The sequence below is a fragment of the Podarcis melisellensis genome (assembly GCF_964234715.1).
Source record: "Podarcis melisellensis genome assembly, chromosome: 12".
NCBI lineage: Eukaryota > Metazoa > Chordata > Lepidosauria > Squamata > Lacertidae > Podarcis > Podarcis melisellensis.
In genome coordinates, this window is record NC_138544.1 from 21552688 (window position 1) to 21579401 (window position 26714).

Sequence of the window (26714 nt, forward strand, 5' to 3'; positions counted from 1 at the left end):
GGGAAAATAGCAGAGATGATGATGATGATGATGATGATATCACTTCTCACAAAGAGAAGGGTGTCTCAAGCAACTCGCCATGAAAAAGGCAATAAAACCGTACATAAAGCAACAAGAAAACACAATATATAAACATGTGCATACAAAAATATTTTTAAAAACCCAAATCATATCCACCCCACTAAAATATCAGCACTAAAACAGGCAATCTCCCCCCACCACTAACTCACTACTCTCAAATTTAGCATAATTTTTTTAGCCTTGCATCGTGGGCAGTGATGGTGCTAATCTTCCTTTCTACTGTGCCACTTCTCATCTCATTTGGCTCTTGTACTTTCTTCTTGCTGCTATAGTATTTATATACATCAATTATATATCATACATTTTGTATATTAAATAGGCTGAACTCTGCTCTTCACTCCTTGTGTGATTTGGTTTGGTTTCTCTGTCTCTGTCCAGCTCCTGCCTCCCACACATTCCCTCTCCTGAGAGTTACAGTGGAGCAAAGGGCCAGGCTGAGAAAACTAATCTCCTCCCTCTCTTCTGCTCTCATTTTAATGTTTGATGTGCTCCTTCTTGTAATTCTATAAGCCTCTTGCCTGCTCATCTTATATATAAATATCTTGGATTTCTAACCCATGCAAAATTGTTTTATGCAAAACAAAACAAAAGCCAAAGGGCTTAATGAAGAGATATGTACCTCTAAGAAGGGGAAACGAATGCCTGAGACCTGTGAGCCATCTGACGTGGGATTGCCAAACACCCAACAAAAAAAGCACCTACAGTTCCAACATGCTTCTGTATTCCCCTTCTGAACTGGAAACAAAAAGGAAGGGAGTAATTTGACCGTAGTTGTTGGGGGTATTCTTTTAACCAAACACAAAAGGGGTGATGTCATGGACTGGTTAGATGCAAAAAATGGTGGGAACCTCCAAGGGAAGAAGGCTCAGAGCCCAGGAGGGGTGGTGGGAGTGGCTACAGGGAGGAGACTGGGAAGAGGCGGTAACCATAGCTGTCAACCGTCCCATATTTGGCGGGAAAGTCCCTTATCCCAGCGCTGTGTCCTGCTGCTGTCCCTTATTGATGATGTCGCTTAAATTTCCCGGGTTTCAAAGGAAGCAGCTCCTTTCCTTTCCCTCCCTCCCTGCCAGCCAGGGAGGAGGGAGGCTCCAACTGTGTTGCTTGGCTGCGTTGCTCACCCAATAAGGAGTCTAAGAACGACTGGGGGGGTGGAGCTTGCATGCTTTGTGCCGATCAAATTGGCCACGTTGCCTGGGGTCTCGCCTTTGCTCAGCGCTTCCCAGTGGAGAGGTGATGGTGGTTTTCCTTGCTGCATCCCCTTTGCCGGGGTGCTGTGCTGTGGGAACCACTGCTTGAGGCTTCGTTTGGCTGCTGGCTGGGCTTTCTGCCTTTGGCTCGGAGGGGCTCAGAAGTCGAACATACCTGTGCTTGGAAAGTCCCTTATTTTGGCTGCTGATCCCTTATTTTTGAGGCTGCTGGTCCCTTATTTTCAAATCTGTAAGTTGACAGCTATGGAGGTATCAGAAGCTGAAGAGGTAACAGGGCTGACTGAGCTGGGGTGAATCTGTGGCAGAGAGAAGCCCAGAATCAGAGGTAGAAGCTGAAGCAAGAGAGTGGGATGAGGAGGACCAAGAGGCAGAGATGAATCAGGCTGGTGAAGAGTTATGGGTGTCTCTCCCTCCTGCTATGACAAGCTTCCTTCCCTACTTGTCTCCCAGTACCAGAAGAGGCATAAAAAGGGTGGATAGGTTGGCTGCACACAGGTGTAGTCTCCGATTGCTTGGAAAAGGCCATGGAGAGGAAGGGAGGTGGGATTTTTTTAGTCTTAGCAACTGATTTTCATGGAGTAAGACCACTGAGAATGAGCTGCTCTGCTCAACAGGCCTGACACTCAACCAAATCTGTGGAGAAAGTGTTTTTTGCTAATAAAGAGTTAACACCAAGTTTGAACTGTGTGATTACTGGCTGGCACACTCCTGTGACAGGCGAGGATTAGTGCGAGTACCAAGGAAAGGGGAACTGACTGACAAAGGGGCAAAAGGCAAGATTAATGATTGCATCTATAGATAAATCTTGGAGGTGGGAGCACACTGAAAAACAGAAATCAAGGTAGTACAGAAATAGTAAGTTAAAAACAACAACGAAGGATACTAAAATTGAATTTGTTTTAGTTTTATAATGTATAGTACAAAATAATGAAACAATAAACTATCCATGCTGGGATGGCTGTAAGGAAGGCAGCTATAGGTAGAGATAAGCTTCTAAAGGCAGCTGGATTGCAAAACTATCAGAAATATGAAATGCTCTTACAATGATTATGTCTACATACCTATCCAGTTCCAGTTACTGTTGCTGGACTGCCCTCACGGGTACCATTTGCCTATGGTGTTATCCCATGCAGTATGTAAATACTTCAGCCAGGGCCAGATTTAGGTTTGATGAGGCCCTAATCTACCGAAGGTAATGGGGCCCTTAATATGTCCAGCTGTCCTTTGTCAACAACAAATTGTGGTTGTTTTTTGTGTTGAATATTTTAGGGAGCAGGCTAGCAGGTGGGGCCCATTACTTATATCATAGGAGCCTACACAACACAAAACACTGTTGCAGTATGTAGGTTTTATTTGTTTTTTATCTTATATTTTAGAAATGTACATCCATTTGTTGTTTTTTTCTTCAATTTTGTTTGGGGCCCCCAAGAGAGCGGGGCCCTAAGCTATAGCTTGTTTAGCTTATACATAAATCCAGCACTGACTTCAACCAGAGGTGAACAACTGCATGGGTTTCCCCCCACCTGATTGGTCCCCCCCCCCCCGGAATGGAGAGTCACCTAAAATCACACTCAGTGGTGTTGCACCCAAGTTGAATGAGCATGAAGTGTTAGTGGCTGTGCTTACAAATATACACATAAAATCAAGGAGAGCTTTTATGATAAATCAGCTGAGGTTTATTTGCTCCATTAAGTTTCTTGCATTAAGTATTTTATTCTAGATCCAAATGTACAATAGTGGATCGCTGTGCAAGGATCCCATTCATTTCATTCTACATATTTTGTGTTTTCTTTAAAATGAAGTGAAACATAACCAATTTATATATACTTTTTGTCAGCAAAAATAAAATGTTTGCTATTGATAGAAAACATTCGCCTCCCCCTTCAAATGACATGAGCTCATAAGCTGTAAAAAATAAATACTTTCCCACCAGTGGCTTCATTTTAATGCTATGGACTTTCTCCAATTCTAGTCATGCTTGAAGTAGACCCACTGAAATGAATGAACATGACTAACTTAGGTCAGTCATTTAAACTAATGCGTCTACTGGTATAGCTTCGGGGCTTTCTGATATTGCTAATTTTCTGTGCTCCCTGTCTCTTACTCTCCAATCCAGAAGAGTGAGTTAGAGGGAAAGGAAGCTGAAATACTTCTCCCTTTAACTACAGCTACTGGCTTACACGGAAAGGTTCAGCTATTAGCCCAGGACAAATTATATACCCCCCCATGGGCAATAAAGAAAAGTGATAAGGGAGAAAAATAAAATGTTACTATAGAGATTTGAGAAACCAGGACCCTCGGCTCAATGAAACCCATTTGATAGCTCCACAAATTATAGCTTGAAAAAATGGAATGGTTTGTGGTGACCAGCACAGTGGAGAAAAAAAAATAAGGAGGGAGCATTCCTTAAATCATGCAGGATTTGTAAAACAATATGTTTCTGGGGGTTCTTTCCATGGAAAAGATCCTTTCCCATACAGGAATATTTTAGTTGTACATCCTAGATCCTAATGAAAACCCTTGCAGTCTTAATATATCCACTTTCCAGGGAGTAAGCTCAATTGAACTCAATAGGACTTATCTTCTTAGAAAGGTGTAGCAGGATTGCCCTGTAACATTATCGGGCCATATTATCTTTCGGGGGGGGGGGGACACGGACAATTCCCATGTGTATGTTGTTAATTAATTTCAACATCTAATTCCAATCTTATTATACATAGATGAACAAAGCCTTCTGCAAGAATAGTAGCCAAGTGAATCATTAATAGCAGAATTAATAGGGAGTACCTTCCCTTTAGCTTAGTTGGCATTACTTCTGAGTAAACCTGAGTAGCATCACACTACATGGTGCCATACCATTTGAAACGAAAGGGTTGCACCTAACGGAGTCACTCAGGTAACGGTAAGGCTTCCGTTAGAGGAAAAGGAAGGAAAGCAATTTTCAACTATTTCTCCCCTGTAGCCTCTCTGCGTCTTCTATGGAGCTCCCCTAACCCTCTGGAGGAGATTTAGGGTTTGTGAGCAGGGCGGCAGGGGATAGAGGGAATAACTGAAAATTGCTCCCCTCTCCATTCAGCTGATGGAAGCTTTACCGTTAGCTGAGAGGCCCTGTTGGATGAAACCCACAAATGGATGTTTCACTCTTTTTTTTAAAAAAAAAAGTTAGAACATCTCAGCCTTTAACTTTGGCCTTGATCCAAAGTTGCTTCCTTTGTTCCCCTTAAGATCTCAGATTAGTGGCTGGCTGGCCTAGGCAATCATCAAAATATGCCACCTGCTGCTGCTTCATGTGATTTACTGTGCTTCTTTCTCAACCCAAAACAAGGGGTGTATTATTTAGACTAGAATGTGTATGTATTGTTATGCTGACACGGAATCTGTTGTATCGATGTCACACGTTCAAAATGTGCTTCCCTGTTGAAAAGAGTTGGTCTGCATACCCCAGAAATTAGCTATTCGGTTTTATATTATAAATTGCAATTACATGCCTATTTGGGTAATCCACTCGCCCATTTTATTATTTCTAATGTTAAATTTATGTACAAAAGTGCAAGCCAGTTGATAAATATCCCCTGCTGATTTAATGACTATTCATTTTTATGGTGGGGAAAAGCTTAAGTATTTGCTTTAAAAGGTATTTCAGAATTATTTGCTTGTGATTCTACAGCCTGAGATATAACTCCCAGGCCATGGTTTTGGTTGAAGACGTTACCTCTGATTCTTCGGTTTTACTCTGAAATGGTTACCTGACCTTTAAAAAATAAAGGATAAAAGTGATGATGTGCAATAGCAATAAATAAGGACATTTGTTATCAACGATTAAAGTAGTACAGTTCACATGTTGTTACACAGTTTTCTGATTTAACATTGTATAAGCCACCTGGCTTTTATTCTCCTGTAAATAAAACAGTACCCTATTCTTGATTTGTATTCTAACGGCATGAACAAGTTCATTGCAAACTGCATGCAGAGAAAAGGGCTGTATGTCCGCTTTAAGCTAATAATATTTCGATCTAATATGTAATAATGTATACATGATAGTGCATTAATTCTGAAAACGGCAAGCATTGTTACCAAAAAAAGGGAAAACAAAATCCTGATTAGTCTCCTTATAAATATTTTCAATACATATTTCTTACCAAGTATAGAAAAATAGTATTTTTGATAAAGAGGTCTGATTTACATAACAAAGAGCGTGCAACAATTAACCACTCTCTACCAGCTCTATTTGGTTGATTGTCAAGGTGACATGCAGTGGTAATTGTCCCTTCTCCTTTGCAGCACTGGCATAAATACTAGCAGGAGCCTTGATCACCTGAAGCTAATATTGTCTGGCAGCAACAATCAGGCAGTAAGGGGGTGAAAAACCCTTTGCTTCGCACAACAAAGACCTCCTGTGCTAAGGCTCCTCAGTCTTCGTGGTCCAGCTACTTTGTCCCTCAGGAGCTGCAGAGTGTCACAAAAGTCTGTTGAGCAGTCCAGTTAAGCTACAATCTGTGTATAAAAGGCTTTTCCAATGTGCTTCTTAAATCTAGAAATCACCTCTCTGCATATGCGCTGGTCAAACCTTTGCCTTTGCACGGGTCGCCAATTTTTGAGTTTGCAAATTTCCATGAGCATCTGAGGAAAAGGCAAAAAAATAATAATATGTCATGCAGTTTACAAGCTGGCAGTTGTGGAGCATGCTTGAAGGGTTATCACGTCACCGTTTCCATTATACGTTTATGGCTTTGCTATCTTTAATATCCACTGTGCTTTTCATGACTTCCAGAGGAAAGTCTTCTGAGGTCTGCGCTGCTGCTGTCCCCGTAGTTCCTTCCAGGTCCCAAGAGCCTGGCAGGTTCTCGAGGCTCAGCGAACTGACCGCTCCCTGACTAAAGCTTCCTTCCTCGGATCTGCTGGGCAACACAAGGTGCAAGGACGTATCCGACGAAGAGCACATGGAGGAGGAAAGAGTTGCTGAAATGGACTGGAGGGGAGTCAACGTGGTGTCCGAACGCGGAGAGGTGCAACTCACAAACTGCAGGTGATCCTTCTGGATCATATGGTAGTGGGAGGGGGAATGTTCAAGGCTCGACGTATAATAGAATTCGCCACCCGTCGAATTTTGAAGGTGGGATTCAGTTCTTGGCGGGCCGCTACCTACGGAGGTCGCATCCATGTTCCAGATGCCGGCTATCGTATTGGAATGGCAGAGCTGTGCTTTGGTGCAGGTGACATTCGGAACCTGCATATGCATACACGGCTGGTGTGGAGGCCAAGACATTCTAGTCTGTAAGTTTTCCATGTTGGGGCTCACGGCTGGGCCATGCACGGCGCAAAACTCCGGGGACCTCTGTGCCACGACCAGGTTTTCCAAAAGGTGCATCACATTCTTCATGTCCTTGCTTAACTGAGAGACCTCTTGAGTCAAAGAAGTGACCTGAAATATATATATATATATTTAAAAATATATACGTATAAAAATGTTTACACAACATCGTTCAAACGAAAAAGAAATGGTGGAATCCAACTCATGCCCTTGCATTCACAGAAGGGCTTTTGATCCAGCAGATGCCTCCACTAATGGAAGAGGAAAGGAAGATTTTTTTTATTGCCAATTCTGCAGACCTTGGAAATCAGGGTGGAAGGTGGCATGGGATGATGGAAGGGAAAAGGTGAATGGGCAAGAATCACCTCCCATCTTCTCCCATTAGTGGAGCTGTCCGCTGGATGAAAAGCTCTGTCATGAATGTAAGAGTGCCAACAGCATCCCATCCAATACACAGAAGGCAAGTTTCACAACTTAATCCATCTCTCTGGTTCCAGTTGCAAAATTCTCTTTAAGAACAGAGAGGAGTTTATTTCCTAAGGAAAATACCGTATTTTTCTGTGTATAAGACTAGGCTTTTTTCATAAAAAATAATGTCAAAAATTTGGGGGCTTCTCATACACGGATACATCTCCCCCCATTTTCTTAAATCGGAGTCCCCCAAAATAGGGGGGCGTCTTATACATGGGGGCATCTTATAGACGAAAAAATACGGTAAATCCATTGATTCTTGTTTTGTTTGATATTTGTGCCACTTGTGGTTCACGGTTGTGTGCCACAGAAACGCTAACAAATAACCTATTTTAATTTTCATTAAAACCAACTATGTGGGTCAAAGTTCTCGCATGGGGAGCAAATCAGAAGATTCAAGAACCAAGCCTGAGTTTTGAATTACTTCAGGACCAATTGCTAGGTGCTACATTCCAGTTTGCTGAGTCAAGCTGGAGCCTCCTCAAATCATATTTTCAAACTATTTTAATAATCTGCTTCCAACATGATGAAATAAAAACCAATTATTAGAGGGGGTTGCTTTTGAAAATAAACCTTTTGGCTTGAATCCTATAATCACTTACCTTGGAGAAAACCCCACTGAACTCAATAGGCTGTACTTTTGAATTGATATGTACAGGATTGTTCCATTAAGGCAGGAAGAGAGAAAGAAGTTCTTCTCTCTCCCCCCCCCCCCCAAATGTCGTAAATGTTTGCAAAAGCTCAGCTGAAACTCAACTGAAACATTGGATCGGAGGAAATTAAGGCTGTAGTAGCATAGGAATCAATGAGACTTATGTTAGCCATGCTAAATTTTCCCCATTTCAATGGGACTAAGATGTCATGTTGAAAGCTTTCTATGTAACAGAAATGCTGTCGAAATATTTCCTAAATTTCTGTTTCAGAGTATCTGAAGAAGTGTGCATGCACACGAAAGCTCATACCAATAACTAACTTAGTTGGTCTCTAAGGTGCCACTGGAAGGATTTGTTTTGTTTTGTTTCAACTACAGCAGACCAACATGGCTACCTACCTGTAACTATAAATATTTCCTAGTTTAGGAAGTGGCCGACCACCAAGAATTAACAGTGTTCCCTATCTAATATTATATGTTGTGCAATAGAATGGCCATTTCTTTAATGAAAATTCATAATTTGAGAAGTACTCATCTGGGAAGGCTTATCAGCATGATAGTTTATACGGGCAATCATATTTTTTTTGAATACATAAAATTTGCTATAGGGACGTTGATGGAGAATATACCTCTATATAATGAAAGTAACCAGCTGTAGTCTACAACCCATTTATTCTTGCATTGTTGGCTGAAATCAATTACTTTACACACACTGAACTGAGTGAATTGTGGATTAAAGTTGAAGGGAACCTTCTTTTTTCCCATTTGATTATACTGTACGTAGCTAGCAGGAAAAAAAGCAAATGAAGGTACAAAATTAAAAATTAGCTCTGCGTTGCTTCCAGTAGCAGATAATCAATGTATTTTAGGCGAGATTACTGCCACTGTGCTCGCAGAATTAAACTTGTGCAGTTCATCAAATTGATGAAAAGAGGAAGTAATTTGCAGAAAGCAAGATGAGGCTGTACATTAGTTTTCAAAAGGGTAAACGTACCTGTCAGAAAGAGAAAAGGATAATTGTGAAGCATTTGAGTCTTTCTGAACTAAAAGCGTTTCCAATTAGTGTGTGACTTGTACAACTTAACCTGCTCATTACTATAAATTAAGCACCTGACGCTGTCATGGTTAAGTCAAAGCAGATCAAGTAGCCTTAAGTCACATCCAGACACCTTAGAGTTAAAGCATATTTATGCCACTTTAACAGTCAAGATTCAATTCCTGGCATCTCCAGGCAGGCCTGAGAAGATCCCCTGACTGAAAACCTGGAAAGCACACTGCTAGCCTCTATAAGGCAACTTCCTACGTTCACTAATTATTAACAATATAGAAATACATTGGATATGCTGAAACTATGGGTTAGGATTCTAAGAGCTTACGTGGTCATTTAAAGGTTCTCTTTCTGACTGAAAAGCTGCTCCTGAAAACTGGCGAACCCTCTGAAATGGCATTTGACAGTGCATGGTGGGAAGGGATAATGCGGGTCATGCTCAAACAAATATCTTAATTTTACTTCACGTTGACCCTCAATTTCCACGATTTTGTTTGTTTGTTTCTTTCCCCTCCCCCCACATACCATTGTGTGAAATACTATTTCATAATGTATTTCTACCATTGACTCTATATGTATATATATATATATATGTATGTAGCCAACTGCTGCCCTTTTATATATATTTCAAGGCCTTTATATGTTATTTTCTCTTTTATGGTTTTATTCGCATAATGCCTAATAAAGGTTTGATAAGTAAGTAAGTATTTCTACTTCCAGTTTGTTGGGCTTCATACAAGTGGGGGAAAGCCTAATGACTGTGGTATTAATCTTTAGTGCTTCTGAAATCACATTGCAAACAGGTAAGCAGTTCACTATCCATCTTAAGGTGCCTTCAGTGGAGATAATAATAAATCTCAACATTTTGGGGTGCAGTGTTAGTTTTGATCTTCAGCATTTATTTTGTTTTTTATACTACCACTTGCTTTAAGAAATATAAAAAAGTTGAAGCAGAAATTCGTTGAAGCTGCACTCCTAAATACATTTACTAGGTAGACACTTCCAGATGATCTGCTCACTGTTGAACGTTCATCCTGATTTGCTTGCAAGGATATTAGGCAACATTCGCTATGTGGAGAGGCTAGACAATGCTGCGCTAAACCAAGTGTTATTCCACACTTTCCAATGCATTTTTCTGTCACTTCTCTTATTGGGGAGGGGGAAGTGGGCTTGTTGTGCAGGACCTGCCAACAAACTCTAATTGTGCAACCTTAATGTGACTGACTTTCACACGGATATCTGTCTCTTCATGTGAGCTACCTCACAGGGTTGTCAAGAGGACAAATAATGGAAGAGGAAAAGTAGCACTCCACTGGTTCCTGGGAGGCCACATGCTAACCACTACACCACACTGCTCTCCAATTTGTATGCCGTATGGGGACTAATAGGTCTGTGGTGTGGGCTGAGGTCTTGCAGTGGGAGGTGCATGAAGGTGACCCACCACAGTTTCTCATGTCTGCAAATGTACCCACAGGCTCAGCAATGTTACCAAGCCTTCATCTATCTGTGGCACCACACAATTATATTCCGTAGCTAAGTGAACAGGCACTGCACATTGCAACCACTAGGTGGATCCCTCTGCAAGCACTAAACTCTAGGAAGGACCTTTGCCTTTGATTTTCATTCTTGCTATGCCCTGCAAAGGTAAAAAGGTAAAGGACCCCTGGACGGTTAAGTCCAGTCAAAGGCAACTCTGGGGTTGTGGCACTCATCTCGCTTTCAGGCTGAGGGAGCTGGCGTTTGTCCACAGACAGCTTTCCGGGTCATGTGGCCAGCATGACAAAACCACTTCTGGTGCAACAGAAGTGCCAGACGAGTGCCAGAGCACATGGAAATGCTGTTTACCTTCCTGCCGCAGCGGTACCTATTTATCTACTTGCACTAGTGTGCTTTCAAACTGCTAGTTTGGCAGAAGCTGGGACAGACAGAGTAACAGGAGCTCAGCCCGTTGCGGGGATTCAAACTTCTGACCTTCCAATCGGCAAGCCCAAGAGGCCCTTCCCACCACACACTTTCAAATGCCATTTCAGAGGGTTCTCCAGTTTTCAGGAGCAGCTTTTAGACCTGCGTCCCTGCACTATCTGCCAGTACTTGTTTTCCATAGACTTTAATGGGACAAGGAAAACCTTAATTAACTTTCAATTTCAGAACTTCACCAAATCAATGAAAGTACGTGCTCTCTGAATAAAGCCTGAATAAAGTGCACCAGTACTTTCTACATAAAATGGAAATAAACCTGCAGAACAGCAGGTTGAAATGCCCATGTTTCAGCACTTTCAAAGTTGATGTACCTGTGCTGTAATGGATAGAGTGTTGAACTATGACCTAGGAGGCCAGAGTTCTAATCCCTCACTCTGTGAGGATAAGATGGGGAGGGGAGGGCCATGTTCGCCACATTGGGCCCCTTGGGGAAAATATAATAATCAATAGATCATAGTTGTTTGAAGTTTGGCACATTTGTAGAACTCTTCAGGTAGATCCCACGTGCCAAATTTCAAAATTACCAGCTCAGCAGGTATTATTTTTAAAAGCTGTAGAATGTTGACGTTCATATTGGCAAAACCTTCTTTTTGCCCCTCTCCTGACCCTATAATAAAACACGGGGAGCCTTCACCTGCATAAATTTGCTAGGGATTTTTGGACTACTGATACACATTTTAAAGTAATGCCATCTCTATAGACACAATCATTTTTGCTAACTAGAGACTTTAGAGTTTTGTGAATGCCAAGCATTTCCTATGAAAGTGAAATGCACTTCTGTATTATGCCCTTGCACAAATTTAAGGATCAAAGTATGTTTGCTTGATTTTGGTCCATTCTGCTCCAGTAGCTTTTGCTCTGTGGCAAATTACTAGTTCCCCTCCAAAAGGAGAGCTAGGTAGCAATTTTTTGATTGCTAGTAAAGTGCTGTAACACAATTACCTTGTATGAAAGCAGTTATTTGCCCTTTTGCTAGAAAGCTTTTAATCTCGGTTGGAAAGACTGCTAATGAAATGTGTTGCTCCTGGCTACCAATGACCTCCTTTCTCATTTTCTTCTTCTTAAAAATACACAAAAAACTGGAGTAGGGTATTCTAAGAAATAAGATGAAGGTGCTGGAAAAGCTAGGAATTGTGTTCCTCCTCTTACAGTCCAATGCATTGGTAGGAAATGTCGTCATGGCCACAGACATACGCCCTGTCTGGGTTGTGCTGCTCATGTGTAAATCGTACACACAAGGGAAAAACGTACTAAGCTCTCCATTGCCCTCCATGAGCTCCATTTCATTTCTTTCCACTTCTGATTTGTATATAGCCTTCCTATATTACCATACACAAGGTGGCTTACAGCAACAAAATATACAACAAAGAACGCACACCTTATTATGATATCCGATCCAATACAGAAAGTCATAATAAAGCATAAATTAAAAATGGAATGACTTATATCAGATAAAGTAATATTCAGTAAGCTAGTTGAATATAATAGTACACAATACAATTAAACAGCTATTAAAAAAATAATAATTAAACGGCTCCAAACATCAGCAAATGGACGCGGGTGGCACTGTGGGTTAAACCACAGAGTCTAGGACTTGCTGATCAGAAGGTCGGCGGTTTGAATCCCCGTTACGGGGTGAGCTCCCGTTGCTCGGTCCCTGCTCCTGCCAACCTAGCAGTTCGAAAGCACGTCAAAGTGCAAGTAGATAAATAGGTACCGCTCTGGCGGGAAGGTAAACGGCGTTTCTGTGCACTGCTCTGGTTCGCCAGAAGCGGCTTAGTCATGCTGGCCACATGACCCGGAAGTTGTACGCTGGCTCCCTCGGCCAATAAAGCAAGATGAGCGCCGCAACCCCAGAGTCGGCCACGACTGGACCTAACGGTCAGGGGTCCCTTTACCTTTACCTTTAAACATCAGCAAATGATAATTAAACAGAATTCCACTCTTAACAATCACAATAAATACTGACTGAACTATGATCGAAAAAAACAAGAGGAAGTCACAATGCATAAAATAAAAAGGACAAAGCACCCTCTCCTTCAAAACTGGGGTTCCAAATCGTGCAGGGAGTATCTCTGAGCAGAGAAGGGTCAACTTCTATGTCCTAGAGGGCAATGCAAATCGTGATACAGGTGGTGGAGCTTAGTGCAGTAGTCCCCATTTGCCCAGCATGCACATAACATTTATACATGAGCAGCGCATCTGAAAAGTGCTATAGGCTATTGGAACTAAAGATTTATCAATTATTGCTAGGCATGAAAAATTAGCCTTACCTCAAGGGTGTTGCTGATCCTAACAAGTTTCATTTCTCCACAAAGAAGAGTAGAACAATTGAAATGACATGAAATTCTCCATACCTCATTATTAAGCCTGTTGATCTGTTGCTTTGCTTCTTCCGCTTTGATGACTAGCACAGCGGCGCCAACTTCATTCTCTGTAATCATAACAATACATACTGTAAGTAGATGGTCATAGAAATCTCGCATCTGAGACCTGATTGCTCACTTAAGTTTCTTTCCAGTTTTTAGTTTGTGAAGGAATGATTTGCCTATGTAAAAACAAGTGTTCCAAATCGAAACTTTTTCTTGATTAAATAAGGCTAAATTAATTCAAATATGTAAAGTTCTACCTTTCCTTCAATGAGTTCAGGATAAGGACAACATCAATAAAAACAAAAAACAAAAAAACACACAGTTCCTCTGAAATTGAAATGGCTCAGCTAAAGAAAGAGAGGAAGGGATGGGTAAGGTTTGTGCTGTGATGCTTGTCACAATTAAGAAATGAGCCGAGTAGCCCTTCTCCCAGCCCCCCCCATATTTTAGATTGTCATCTTTCTGCACCAAAGGAGGTCTTTGAGATTTATTCTGCATTAGACTGTAAAATCTTGGTCTAGATTGCTTTTGTTCTCTCTGGTGAGCTTGCTATATAGCTGTCTAGGGAGACTGGGTTGTTGTTCTTAAAAACCCCTTAGGAAGGTGGGTGGGACACAGTAAAAGCTTCATGGTTGGGTTTCGTGCATGTATGTAAGTAAGCAACAACAACCATTTTCATTTTTTAAAAAAAATGTTTTTATTTGGGGCGTATGTGATGTACAATAACCCCTCTTCCCTAGCACCAGGTAAAATTAGTTGGCACTTTATTTCATTTTATTAAAATATTTAATGATTTTAAAATCGTCGGAAGTGGGACCTGCAATAAAATGTTGCAGTGTGGAGCGTTGCTGTTCAGGATTCCAGCCCCTCCCCTCCCCCTTCTTTTCTGTGCCCTCTCGCTAAATAGTCTTTCTGTGTTCTGTAGCCACAGAGAATGCTATTTTTCCACACACTCTTCTCCAAATAATTATGAGAACTGTAGGTCTTTAAATGTTCTCCTAACAACTCTCAGCTCCCTTCACAAACTACAGTTCCCAGGATTCACTGGAGGGGGGGGAGCCATTACTAATAAAGAGTGATTCAAACGTTTGGTGTGAGTGTGATCGGAATAAGCATATTGTACAATTATTTTATTGTTATGCTTAATATGGCTACTCACATCAAGCTTTTGCTTGGTGTTGCTCCTCCTCCTCCTCCTCTGGCAACAATTACCTTTCACCACCCGCTGCCAGAATTGCACCTTTGGCTTTGGGACTGCAGACTATTGGACCTTAAATGAACACTTTGCTACTTAATATTACCTTCTTTAATGGGGCATGCAGAGCTATACACAGGGATGGGCCCTGATTTAGGAAGCAGCAATGCCTGTAAGCATCATGATCTTTTTACCTTGTCTGATAAATGGCAAGAAAAGAAGCCCAGATAACTGGAAAGAAATAGCCCTACGCTTCACCCCCTGTCACTCTTGCCCACGATGATCCAGTCACATCTAAGGATTTCTCTCACTGTGTGCAGTACACAAAAGGCAGCCCTCTCTGAAAGGTGCATTATGAATCATTTGTAAGATGGCTAAATATAGCACTCACCCCTGATGGTAGGAGATGCTCTGGAATCCTGCCTGAGTTGTTCAGAGCTAAAGTCAAATGTCTGGCTTTCTTCATTATTGTTACCATCTTCTGTTCCATCAACGATCCTGTTTTGAAAAGGAAAGACAATCTTGGAATAATTGCACAGAAATCAAGCTTCTTTGTCCTCATGCATGGCTAACAATACACACATTTTTAGGGAAACAGAACATTCATACGATGAACTTTACCAATATTTGAACCTAAAATTGCTTAAAAGAAAAGAGCTGCTATGTTGGTCGACTGATAATGTGGTATTGAAAATTCTATGTTTATCTTTGCAAAGAAAACACACTGAAGTGGATGTTACTGACTTAAACAACATTTTTCCTTAATAAAGGACCACAAGCCTTTGTCTGTCTTGTCAGATCTCATTTCCTCCTGAGGGACTACTCATACTTTTGAAGAGGAGTAGGGATAAAAGTAGTGTCCAAACCGCTTCTCCAGGTTAGAGGAAATCTGAGATTTCCCTTAGCCTGGAAAGCAGCAGAATTTCTGTGATTAAATATGTTGTTCGGAGGAAAAGATCGCTCCGCTGTAATATTATTTTGGATTTGATGTGCTCCTTGCAAGCAGAGCCTGAAACTAGATTGTTATGTTTGCTTCATATAGTAACAGAAGATTGAGGTAGGATATTGTGGTGTATACAAAAAAAACAACAAAAAAAAAAACAAGAAAGCAAGCAAACAAAAATAACCCTCTGCACACAATGGCCATAAATTAGAATTTCAGCTCGCTGAATAGATGCCCATTCTCATTCCCTGCCCGCCTCCAAAAGGCACGGTGAAACATAACTTGTGTTTTGTGTTGTGTTGTGTTAGCAAGAAATAATGCAAGCTGTACTGGAGGTTTTGTAAAAACTCTGGGAGTTGTACATGCTCTCTTTTCGGGCAGGGGCGGAGATTAATGTAATGTTTTAAACAATCTGACTTGTGAAGTTCCACTCCCTTTATAAACTTTCAAACTGGGCGTGGGGAGAGGGAGCACTGAAGCAGCCAGCTTCAACCCCACTTTGCACCACACATTTAAACATTAGCAGATAGCTCCTTCTGTCAATAATAATAACGTATATGCAGTGGAACCTCTCTGCGTGGGCTCTCAATCACACAGAGAGAGCCTTCTACATTTAACAGTTGCACGAAAGGGATGCCTCCACAAGTTTTATACTAAATGCATAAAGGTCAGGAACAGGGACTGGTACTAAGCTCCCAGGCACTTGCACGCTCATTAGATGGCCTGAACGAAGCTTTCTTCTTTGGCAATATGACTGTGTTTCTGTACCTATTGTCCTGTTTTTCATCCATACTTTGTTTTCCATTTCTGTGTTCTTTCTTTCTTTTTAATTGATGAACCCTTTGCCCCACCCTCTCCATGAAGGATTGCCATACATCCAGAATACTGCAGTCGACAGCAGCGTTCGGGCAGAAATCGAGAAGATGTCTGGGAAAATATGGCAGCCCATGTCAGCAGTGCTGTTTTTGCCCAACAATTTGGGGCAAAAGTAAAAAAAAGTCCAACAACATATTTTCTGTCCAGATTTTCACTGTTTGAAATATGGGAACCCTACCTCCATGGCAGAGTTTGGAAGACGGCTACCCAACCAAGGTGTTGTTTAATTAAGGCAACTTTCCTTAAGTCATATGAATGTTTGTACACTCTATCATTTCCTTTAACTTATCACTAATCTTCCCTGCATTTCGAATAAAGAAAAAGTGCTGCCGAGATACAAAATGGGGGAATATCACTTGTTCAGCCAACCTCTGTTGATAAATGCCTGTGCGAGATTAGCAGTTGTATAACACTCATCAGTAAATTTACTGTAATGAAAGGGATGTGATAATGCAGCATGAAGGAATGAAAATGGATTTATTGAACTATAACCTATTTTACAAAGGTCACTGAACACCTATTAAAGGTGATTACTTTCATTCATAACTGTCCTAAGCTAAAATCAGCAACGTGGCAGTGGAGGAGAAGGTTCCTCCACCCCCTCCCATTTCTTATTCCTCAGGCACTCCTTCCTGCAGCTAGCTTCTATGGACACAGTTCACTGAGATGTTTCCTGCACAAGCCAAATTGAAATGAATAGGGAAGTAGTACATGCTGTTCCGATTTCTCTCAATGGACCTCATGCAGCAGACCTCCCCACTGGGTTCAGCTTAATGTCTTTCCGAAAGCCTTTCAAGGTGAGAATGCAGTCTGTGAGCATTTTCAGGAGAAGGGAGCTGAACGTCCGTCTTAAAATTTGCATGGGTCAACAAAAGAGAGAGCCTTAAAGCAAACAGCTAAGCACTTTGCTGAGAAATCAAGTGTTTCTCTGCTTTTGCACTGCGGGGAGACAGCTGTGCAAAGGCTGTTGTTACTTAAAAGAACAACCCTCCAAGGAACCGCACAGTCCCTGAGATTGTCTAAGCTGACGACGCCAAAGCCTGGACAGAATCACTTTATATACAGTATTTTTTGCTCTATAAGACACACCAGACCACAAGACTCACCTATTTTTGGAGGAGGAAAACAAGAAAAAAAATATTCTGAATCTCAGAAGCCAGAACAGCAAGAGGGATCGCTGCGCAGTGAAAGCAGCAATCCCTCTTGCTGTTCTGGCTTCTGGGATAGCTGCACAGCCTGCATTTGCTCCATAAGATGCACACACATTTCCCCTTACTTTTTAGGAGGGAAAAAGTGAGTCTTATAGAGCAAAAACTATGGTATTCTCTGTACATAAAGACATAAAAGCCTGCAGGATCATGCCATCTCGTCCAGCACCCTGTCTTCACAATGGCCAGAGAGATGGGTTGCCATGTTTCAAAAAGTAAAAACCAGGACACCTCCAAAATTGTTCAGGTTTTGTTTTTGTTTTTTTAAGGAATCCACTCCATGCCTTTCGGAAATTCCCCTTGGACGTCAATTCCACCTTTGAAATCCCAGCAATGTCCGGGGCATATGGTCAGTGGGAAACCCTGCAAACCTACCAATCAGGCAGCCATAGGCAGGGCTGGGGGCAGGCCTGTTATATGGGCAAGGAAGGTTTTCATATAAGGAGACTCTGCCTAAGCTTTAGCTCCGGCCAGGGAGCTTCCCTTCAAAGTGCCTTGAGTGGGTATTTTGCAATCAGGGTATCAATTTTTTATATAAGATAAAATAAAACATACTGCTCCTCCATTCCTTCCAGAGCTCTGAAACGTTCATGAGCCAAGCTCTATGGGCTAGCTCAGGGACTGCATGGTTTCAATGATCCTTTTTTAAAAAAAACCCCCTCATACTTTGTGTTCTTTTTACATATCCTTCTGACTTCCAGGACTCTGAATGAAAAACAGACAATTTTTAAAGCAGGTCTGTTGAAGGGATGTTGAAAGATGCAGGTGCATTTTGGCAAACTAAACTGAAATCAGTAAGGATGATTTTTGTGCTTACAGTGCAATCCTGTCAATGTCTGCTCAGAAATGATTCCCATAAAACTCAGTGGGGCTTACTTCCAGGCAAGTGAGTAGAGGACTGTAGCCTCAGTCTCTCATAATAAATGCTGGATAGGGTCTTATTGTGCCCTTAAACACTGTGCATTGTACTGCTTTTAGTTACCGGTTCTTCTGAATGCCTTCTGTATAGAGAACCATTATTCCTTTACGGGTTGTATTTTATTTTTTAAAAATACTTTTTTATTAAATTTTCACTTTAAACAAACAACAATAAATGCCAACATCCATTTGTACAACTCCTTTCCCCCCGCTCTGCCAAGCAATGACTTCCCTCCCTCCCGCCAACAGTTTTCTATTTCCAATCTACATCTCACAGTTTCCTCTTTAGTCAAGTCCATGTCATAAGATTTATTTTAATCCTGCTAGTGTCTTCAAACTTCTACAGTTATTATTTAGATAATCAGTGAATTTACTCCTTTATGGGTTGTATTTAAAGTGGTTTAAATTGGTGGGTAATTTTATGGCAACAATATTGTTAGCGACAGTATCAAAGAACAGAAAACATTTATGATCCATAGGAAAAATGTTGGTATGGAAAGAGAAACTGGGTGCGCGCCATTGTAAGAGATATTCCTAATATTTACCTGGGGCTGAGGTCTGGGGGACCAGTGCTGTTTAGGGATGTAAGGTGCAGCTTCAGGTTCTTCTCTCTCCTTTTGGAGTAATAGTGCAGTTCCGTTTCATGCTTGGTTCTAGAGGAGGTTGCACTGCAAACTCGGATAGGTGAGTGGAAGGGCACAGTTCCTGAGGCCAACTGTTTCAAGTTTATCCCAAGATAGCTTTTATTGCTTCCTGACTTTTTCTGCTGGGAGCAGGAGGTTGTGCTTCTGGTATGGACCGGAGAAAGAGTACCAGCCTCCTCTTCTACCATCTCCTCCTCTTCTTCCTCATCCTCCACAATAGAGGGAAGTCTCTTGTTGATGCTTCCATTTCCTTTCGAGTCTGCCTAAAATAGCGGATAATTCATATTGAAATTAAAATGGAAATCTGCTTGCTATGTCGTAACTACAGTGGTACCTCTAGTTACAAACTTAATTTGTTCCAGAGGTCCATTCTTAACCTGAAACTGTTCTTAACTAGAGGCGTGCTTTCACTAATGGGGCCTCTTGATGCCACTGCACCACTGGCACACAATTTCCGTTCTCATCCTGGGGCAAAATTCTCAACTTGAGGTAACTCTTCCAGGTTAGCGGAGTTTGTAACCTGAGGCGATTGTAACCTGAGCCGTCTGTAACTCGAGGTGCCACTGTATCTGAGAATCCAATGTTCCTTCCGCATATTTTCCATCCATTTCCCAGGAGGAAAGAAATTGCATTTGAAAATTAATAAGGGGGGAATAAATTGCAATGAATTTCTCTTGGGTGGGGTGCAGAGGTGCTTTTTGTGCTTAACTCACTTTTGGGAGGGCCAAATGGTGTTTGTGAGTGTCTTGTTTTTCAATCTACATCATCTTACCAGTAGCCTGCACTTTGTAGCCTTCTGGGGTGCCTACACTATAATGGGAAGATACATGCAGCTTTTTTCAGATCAAGAGGCATGGGCAGCCAGGGAGGCTGCAGAGTGCTGGGGGAAAGCTTCCTGGAAAGAAAAACTCAGAGAGGCACACCACTCTTGGCCACCTTGCAACAAGGTAAGTTTGCACCCTGCACCCAAATTTTTAAGTGTCCTGAGAATTAGACAGAAAGATGGAAGCCTCTTCCCGAGAGGAAGAAAACTTTTGAGCATTTAATCAAACCCAAAGACCACAAATGTTCCCATCGTAAACATTTTGCAGCTTCTTGGGCCCCCTAAATGGGATTCCACTATGTGAGGAGATTGATAAAATATGGGTCTATAAACACAGTTCAGCAAAATGTAAGCAAATGCATTTTGTTACCCAGAAATGTTCCATATTTTTAGTTCATACAGAGCTGTGTAATAGATAAATAGGTTGTCTAATTAATTTACCTATTTATTTAAATCTCTTAAATCCCATGTTTCTAAATTATCTTGAATGGCAACAAATTAAAATGTACATAACAAAACAAAACAGAAAGACAAATCCACAGTGACAAATAACAACATAAAACAACTCCAAATGAACTGGACCAGCTTTCCCTCTAAAAACTAGCTCAAAGTTTCAGTAAAAAGGTAGATCTTACATAGTTTCCTAAGCCAAAGAAGAAGATAATATGGGCACACCTGCTGAGAGAGAGTGCGAGTGCATCCTATGCAAAGGGAAGCTGGAGTGAAAGCCTTCACAATGCTATTTGCAGGTGTGTGGGCTCAGGGAGGTGTATTATCAGTCGTTGCCTGATAATAGTACATAGCCCTAAGAGCCTTTGCAGAAATAATAGGTAGGGGAGAACATTTAAAATTAAGTGAATCCAAATAGGGTAACGTTGCTCAACGGTAGACAACACTATTGATGTCCGAGAGCTTCAAAGCAGAACAGGCACTGTGTGAATTGCAAGAACCAAAACTAGGCAACATTTCTCGGTAAAGAAAATGATCCTGAAACTGGAGTTTGGGTTTAAAATCAGGAACTTTCCCCCCACATGTAGTCTCACTCCTTTCCATGATATACTTACTCCATGTGGGTTGCAGTGTACATCCCAGATGCAGTTTCATATTTAGATTAAATGAGCGTGATGTTGCTAACAAGCCCCGTGGTCTGTATTGGCTTGCTCTACTCTTCCTTTCTATCCTATTTCCATCCTGCTTGTGGCAATTTTTCATTTTATGTCCACAACTCACAGGTAGAATAGGATAAAATATATTCATTTATTTTTTTAATTTCTATACCGCTTTATATTTTTAATAAAATATCAAAGCATTTTACAGCATGTTAAATCAATAAAACAATAACCAGACAATCTTCCTCTGGCCTCATGAGGAGCCTCTTTTGTAGGGCTGGGTGAGTTTAGACCTCATCCCCTAGGCCAGGGGGAAAGGGCTACTTGACTACTATATTGGCTACTACCTTGACAGCTAACTTGTGGAACTTCAAGACTCACCAAAAATTTGGACCAGGGTTTAAAAGCTTTTAGTCCTAACCTTCTAACCAAGATATCATATTGGTTATCATCATGATTTTCATCTATATTTTGTCCTCAACTGAGAACGTATACAGTATGGTCCCATTGTGACATAAGTTTTATCTCCATGGTGCAATGTCCATGGAGGATTAAGTATGAGCAATATTACATCAGAATGAAAAATCAATCTGGGAGAAAATATGTAGACCCTGCGTCCTGTTCATAGGCTGACCAACCCAAATTCACCTCTGTTTTGAATTTGGTTTAAGAAACAAAAAAAATATGTATGTGGCAAGGTTTATTAGGGGCTCACTCAAAATCTGTACTAATAGGTGAAATAATAACAACAAAAAGTATCAGTGAACATGAGCAAAATGCCCTTCCTTATCATGTAGCAACTACAGCATGTTCCTAAACCAGATTTCCTCAGCCTGGTCCCCTCAAGATGTTTTGGACTTCAACTCTCATCATCCCTCATCATTGGCCATGCTAGCTGGGGCTGATGGGAGCTGTGGTTCAAAACATTTGGAGGGCAGCTGGTTGGCAAAAGCTGCCCTACACTTAGAATTAAAAGTCAGGACTTCCAGGACAGGCTTAAGTTCCAGTATTATTCTTATTAGAACGAAAGTGTGAGTAGTCTCTTCAGTAGATTCACTGAGGCTTCGGGTCGGATAGGACATTAGCGGTATCTCTCTTCTACTCTGGCCCATGAAGGAAGGTGAGAACATGCTCTGGCCCCCTCTAATATCACCGCATGGCTGCACAGAGATGTGATGTTCAAATGTATATGCAAAATCAAAAGGGCTAGTTATCTGGGCCCCATTTTCTCTGGAACGGCAACCATACAAAATGGGCCTGAACTCAACCCAACACATAGGGCTGCACTCAACTAACTTCTTTGCAGAGTAGATGCACTGAAATTAATGGCCATATCTAACTTAGGTGGGTGAACTCTGAGTAAAGGTTAGCTGAATACAACCCATATAAGTATAAAATCAAGTTTGCTTAGGCTCACTGTATTGGAATGTTTTGCCCCCACAGGGTAGAAAGGCAGGCACGTTCCACTTTCCTCCACTTATGTGGACAAGATCATAGAAAGGTATCATGTGAATCCAGATCACTATATTGAAATCAGCCCTGTGATTAATCAGCCACACAGCACAATTTCAAGAACCCTTATCATATTATTGTTGGGATAGGCGAGTTCTGTGAACTCTTGTTATTAGGTTCAGCATTAACATGAACCTAATTTGCCTAAGGAGTTTCGATATACTTTCAAGATTTTGAAATTGCTACGTTCACGTTGATATAGTCTGTTGCTTTGAAATCAATGTTTCAAACGTCACTGTGAGTTGCAATTCAGAAGGTGATCTTTTGGGGAGATGCATCAACATACATAAGTTAGAATCAGCATGCAAAACGCATCGTATTTTGATATGAGGCAGCCCAATATTTAATGAGAACTGACAATTTTTTTACTTCATAATTCTACGCAGACCAGCAACTGTGCATGCAGGGCCTGGCTTTAAAATGCAGAGGTAGCAACTGGGCATGCAAACAGGCAAGTTTATCCATGCCAACACAACTGTACCCATTATAAACAAGGACCTTTTAAAAAGGTACATCGTCTCAGTGCCTGTTGGGATCCAAAGGTGACACTCTGACCCGAAAAGGAATTTGGATTCAGCCACAGGTATTTTAAAACTAAGCTCATTATATTAAAATCAATCAACCATACCTGACAGATTGCAGACTTGTTTGATAATCTTGTGATTACCTGAAAAGAACAACAAATAGAGGAAGTAGCAAATACCAGAATCTGCACAATAGTGGCTTTTCCAGCAGCAATTTTAGAGCAGGGCATGGCGTAAAAGGGAAATCTCACATCAATTGTCTCTCATGTCTGTTTGCTAAATCAGTTGACAAAACGGTTTAGAGAAAAGTGAATTATTTTTTAATGTCTTAAAATGTGAGCAAATATTCACTTCTAATACTGAAGCCCACCATTTTTTCTTAGGCGGTACTTTCTGTTTTGATGCATAAGGGCACCATGCCACAAAAAAGAAGTGGCTTTTTAATGGCATGGTGCCCATATGTATATAATCTTATTTGATTTTCATCTTTTGTATATGCCTGAATGTGCCATGGGATAGAACACGCCTAGCAAAAGCAACAGATTTTGGTTTGGTATATGGTATAATTTGCATTTTTTCGCATTGAGCATGCATGCACACACTTTGATCTTTTCACTGTGCAGCTAAATGCATTCCCTTGTTTTTATATAACCTTTGCGTTTTGTTTGAACTTATGAGAATTAAGCTGGTGGATGTTACTGCAGGATCAGATCTGAAGCAATTGCACATTTCTAGAGTCACATGCTTTAAATGCCCATTAGAATGGTGCAGTTTGGGATATTTTTAAGAATCACTGCTTTTAATTGTTACCAGTTGTATTGTTTTTAGAACCTTTCTAAGTATTTTTCCTTTGTTTTCCTTTTTAAATTTTGTATCTGTTTGCCACCCTGGGCAGAGCAGGATATAGATTTCAATAAATAAATGAAATGATATGATATACTTTAAATGTATAGTGTGGATCTGCTATGTCAGTCATTCATTTTGTTCCTCTACCAAGTTCTTGTGAGATTTCCAATTTGTAAAATTTGGAAACATAGGTACAGGCAGGAAAAAATAAAACATCTGAACTTGTGGATGCTTTTCTGAACAGAACCATTGGATCTAGCCGTTCTTACCATTAGTTGCTACTTCCTCTCACACGTTCAAACACAATGACTCACACCTTTAGATACTCTTTGTTGGGAGAGATCTTGCGTTCCTTTGTGCTCCCTTATCTATCATAACCAAGAGAATGATGAATGTTGGCTCAGTTTCATGAAGAATCAAATTGCAACAACAATAATGTTGCTCTCCAGATGCTGCTGTACTCCAACTCCCATCAGCCCAAACAAGCATGGCCAATGGTCAAGAAGGAAGTTGTAGTCGAAAAGCATCTGGAAGAGTCACTCTAAATTGCCTCCTCAAAGTTGTTGCATCTGCAGGGCGAAATGCTGGAATGCGGAGTTAACCAGGGCTATTGACTGTCTGGCTCCGAAGCGCCCTCTCCGATTGCATGGAGCCCGGACAGCCCCGTGGTTTTCTTCGGAGCTGAGGGCGATGAAACAATCGCTGAGACGGCTAGAGCGTCGGTGGCAGAAAACTCACTCCGAATCTGACCGGACACAGGTTAGAGCTCAACGTCGAGCCTACCAAGTGGCGATAGCGACGGCGAAGAAGACTTTCTTCACCGCCTCTATTGCATCTGCAGAAAATAGTAGCAGGAGACTCTTTCAGGTGGTCCGCAATTTAACGGAACCACCTTTACCACCGGGGCCTTGTAAAGACCCCAAGATCTCCTGCAACGATTTTGCAAAGTTTTTTGCAGATAAAATCACTCATATTCGGAAGGAGCTAGACACCACCGTGGGAGCAGGGCTGGGGCGGGAGAGTGCTAGAGCCCTGTCTGGTCAAGTTGCATGGAATCGGTTTCAATCTGTTACCCCCGAGGATGTGGACAGGCTGCTTGGACGCGTGAAACCAACCACCTGTCTCCTTGATCCTTGCCCATCCTGGCTAATAAAAGCAAGCCAGGAAGGGCTGGGCGATGGGCTCTGCGGGGTGGTGAATGCTTCCCTCTGTGAGGGAACATTCCCAGATCCGCTGAAAGAGGCGGTCGTTAAACCGCTTCTTAAAAAACCATCTTTAGACCCGGCCAGTATGGCCAACTATCGCCCAGTCTCAAATCTTCCATTCTTGGGCAAGGTGATTGAGCGTGTGGTTGCTGAACAACTCCAGGCACGCCTGGAGGATGCGGACCATTTGGATCCCTTCCAATCGGGGTTCAGGCCTCATCATGGGACCGAAACTGCCTTGGTCGCACTGGTTGATGATCTCCGGCGAGCTAGGGACAAAGGTGAGAGTTGTTTCCTAGTTCTGCTGGATCTCTCAGCGGCCTTTGATACAATCGACCATAACATCCTTCTGGACCGTCTAGAGGGGCTGGGAGCTGGGGGCACTGTTATACAGTGGTTTCGCTCCTTCCTCCTGGGCCGTGTTCAGAAAGTGGTGGTGGGGGATGAGTGTTCAGACCCTTGGGCCCTCACTTGTGGGGTACCTCAGGGTTCCGTCCTCTCCCCCATGCTTTTTAACATCTATATGAAGCCGCTGGGAGAGATCATCAGGGGGTTTGGACTGGGTGTCCATCAATATGCAGATGATACCCAGCTCTACCTCTCTTTCAAATCAGAACCAGTGAAGGCGGTGAAGGTCCTGTGTGAGTGCCTGGAGGCGGTTGGAGGATGGATGGCGGCTAATGGATTGAGGCTGAATCCTGACAAGACAGAAGTACTGTTTTTGGGGGACAGGGGGCGGGCTGGTGTGGAGGACTCCCTGGTCCTGAATAGGGTAACTGTGCCCCTGAAGGACCAGGTGCGTAGCCTGGGAGTCATTTTGGACTCACAGCTGTCCATGGAGGCACAGGTCAATTCTGTATCCAGGGCAGCTGTCTACCAACTCCACCTGGTACGCAGGCTGAGACCCTACCTGCCCTCAGACTGTCTCGCCAGAGTAGTGCAGGCTCTAGTTATCTCCCGCTTGGACTACTGCAATGCGCTCTACGTGGGGCTACCTTTGAAGGTGACTCGGAAACTACAGCTAATCCAGAATGCGGCAGCTAGACTGGTGACTGGGGGCGGCCGCCGAGACCACATAACACCGGTCTTGAAAGACCTACATTGGCTCCCAGTACGTTTCCGAGCACAATTCAAAGTGCTGGTGTTGACCTTTAAAGCCCTAAACGGCCTCGGCCCAGTATACCTGAAGGAGCGTCTCCACCCCCATCGTTCTGCCCGGACGCTGAGGTCCAGTGCCGAGGGCCTTCTGGCGGTTCCCTCATTGCGAGAAGCAAAGCTACAGGGAACCAGGCAGAGGGCCTTTTCGGTAGTGGCACCCGCCCTGTGGAACGCCCTCCCAGCAGATGTCAAAACGATAAACAACTACTTGACATTCAGAAAACATCTTAAGGCAGCCCTGTTCAGGGAAGTTTTTAATGTATGATATTTTAGTGTTTCCTGGTTTCTATGGAAGCCGCCCAGAGTGGCTGGGGGGGCCCAGCCAGATGGGCGGGGTATAAATAATAAATTATTATTATTATTATTATTACTTTTATTGTGCCTTTATGTTTTCCTCTGCAGGGCAAATAGCAGCTTGGGAGATAGAAAAATGAGACAGGGAAGAGCTTCATTAGCTTTCTGGCACCCATGACCCTGATTTAATTTGTGCTCCAAGTGGCTGCTTTTACATGTAATAGTGCTTTCAGATGGATGTTCATTGTGGGATCAGTGCTCCCCATAAATGTAAGTTTTTGCAGCATCCTCACAACATGGCTGGCATCAAAAGGCTAGCCCATATTTCCCCCCATT

At 42.1% G+C, this 26714-nt stretch overlaps 1 protein-coding gene across 2 annotated transcripts in view; it reads right to left on the reverse strand.

Moving 5' to 3' along the window:
• Positions 1-2977: 2977 nt before the first annotated feature.
• The window catches only part of KCNH8 (potassium voltage-gated channel subfamily H member 8), a 178601-nt gene continuing 154864 nt past the window's right edge, over positions 2978-26714 (reverse strand). Inside the window, exons 12-16 of one of the 2 annotated variants that reach the window (XM_081883163.1) lie at positions 22980-23018; positions 18809-19170; positions 14710-14816; positions 13109-13185; positions 2978-6711 (exon numbers count right to left, since the gene is read on the reverse strand). In XM_081883163.1, the coding sequence (XP_081739289.1) occupies positions 6004-6711; positions 13109-13185; positions 14710-14816; positions 18809-19170; positions 22980-23018 (1293 nt within the window). In that variant the 3' untranslated portion in view covers positions 2978-6003. The remainder of the gene's footprint in view (positions 6712-13108; positions 13186-14709; positions 14817-18808; positions 19171-22979; positions 23019-26714) is intronic. The other variant, XM_081883164.1, reaches the window with a different exon arrangement.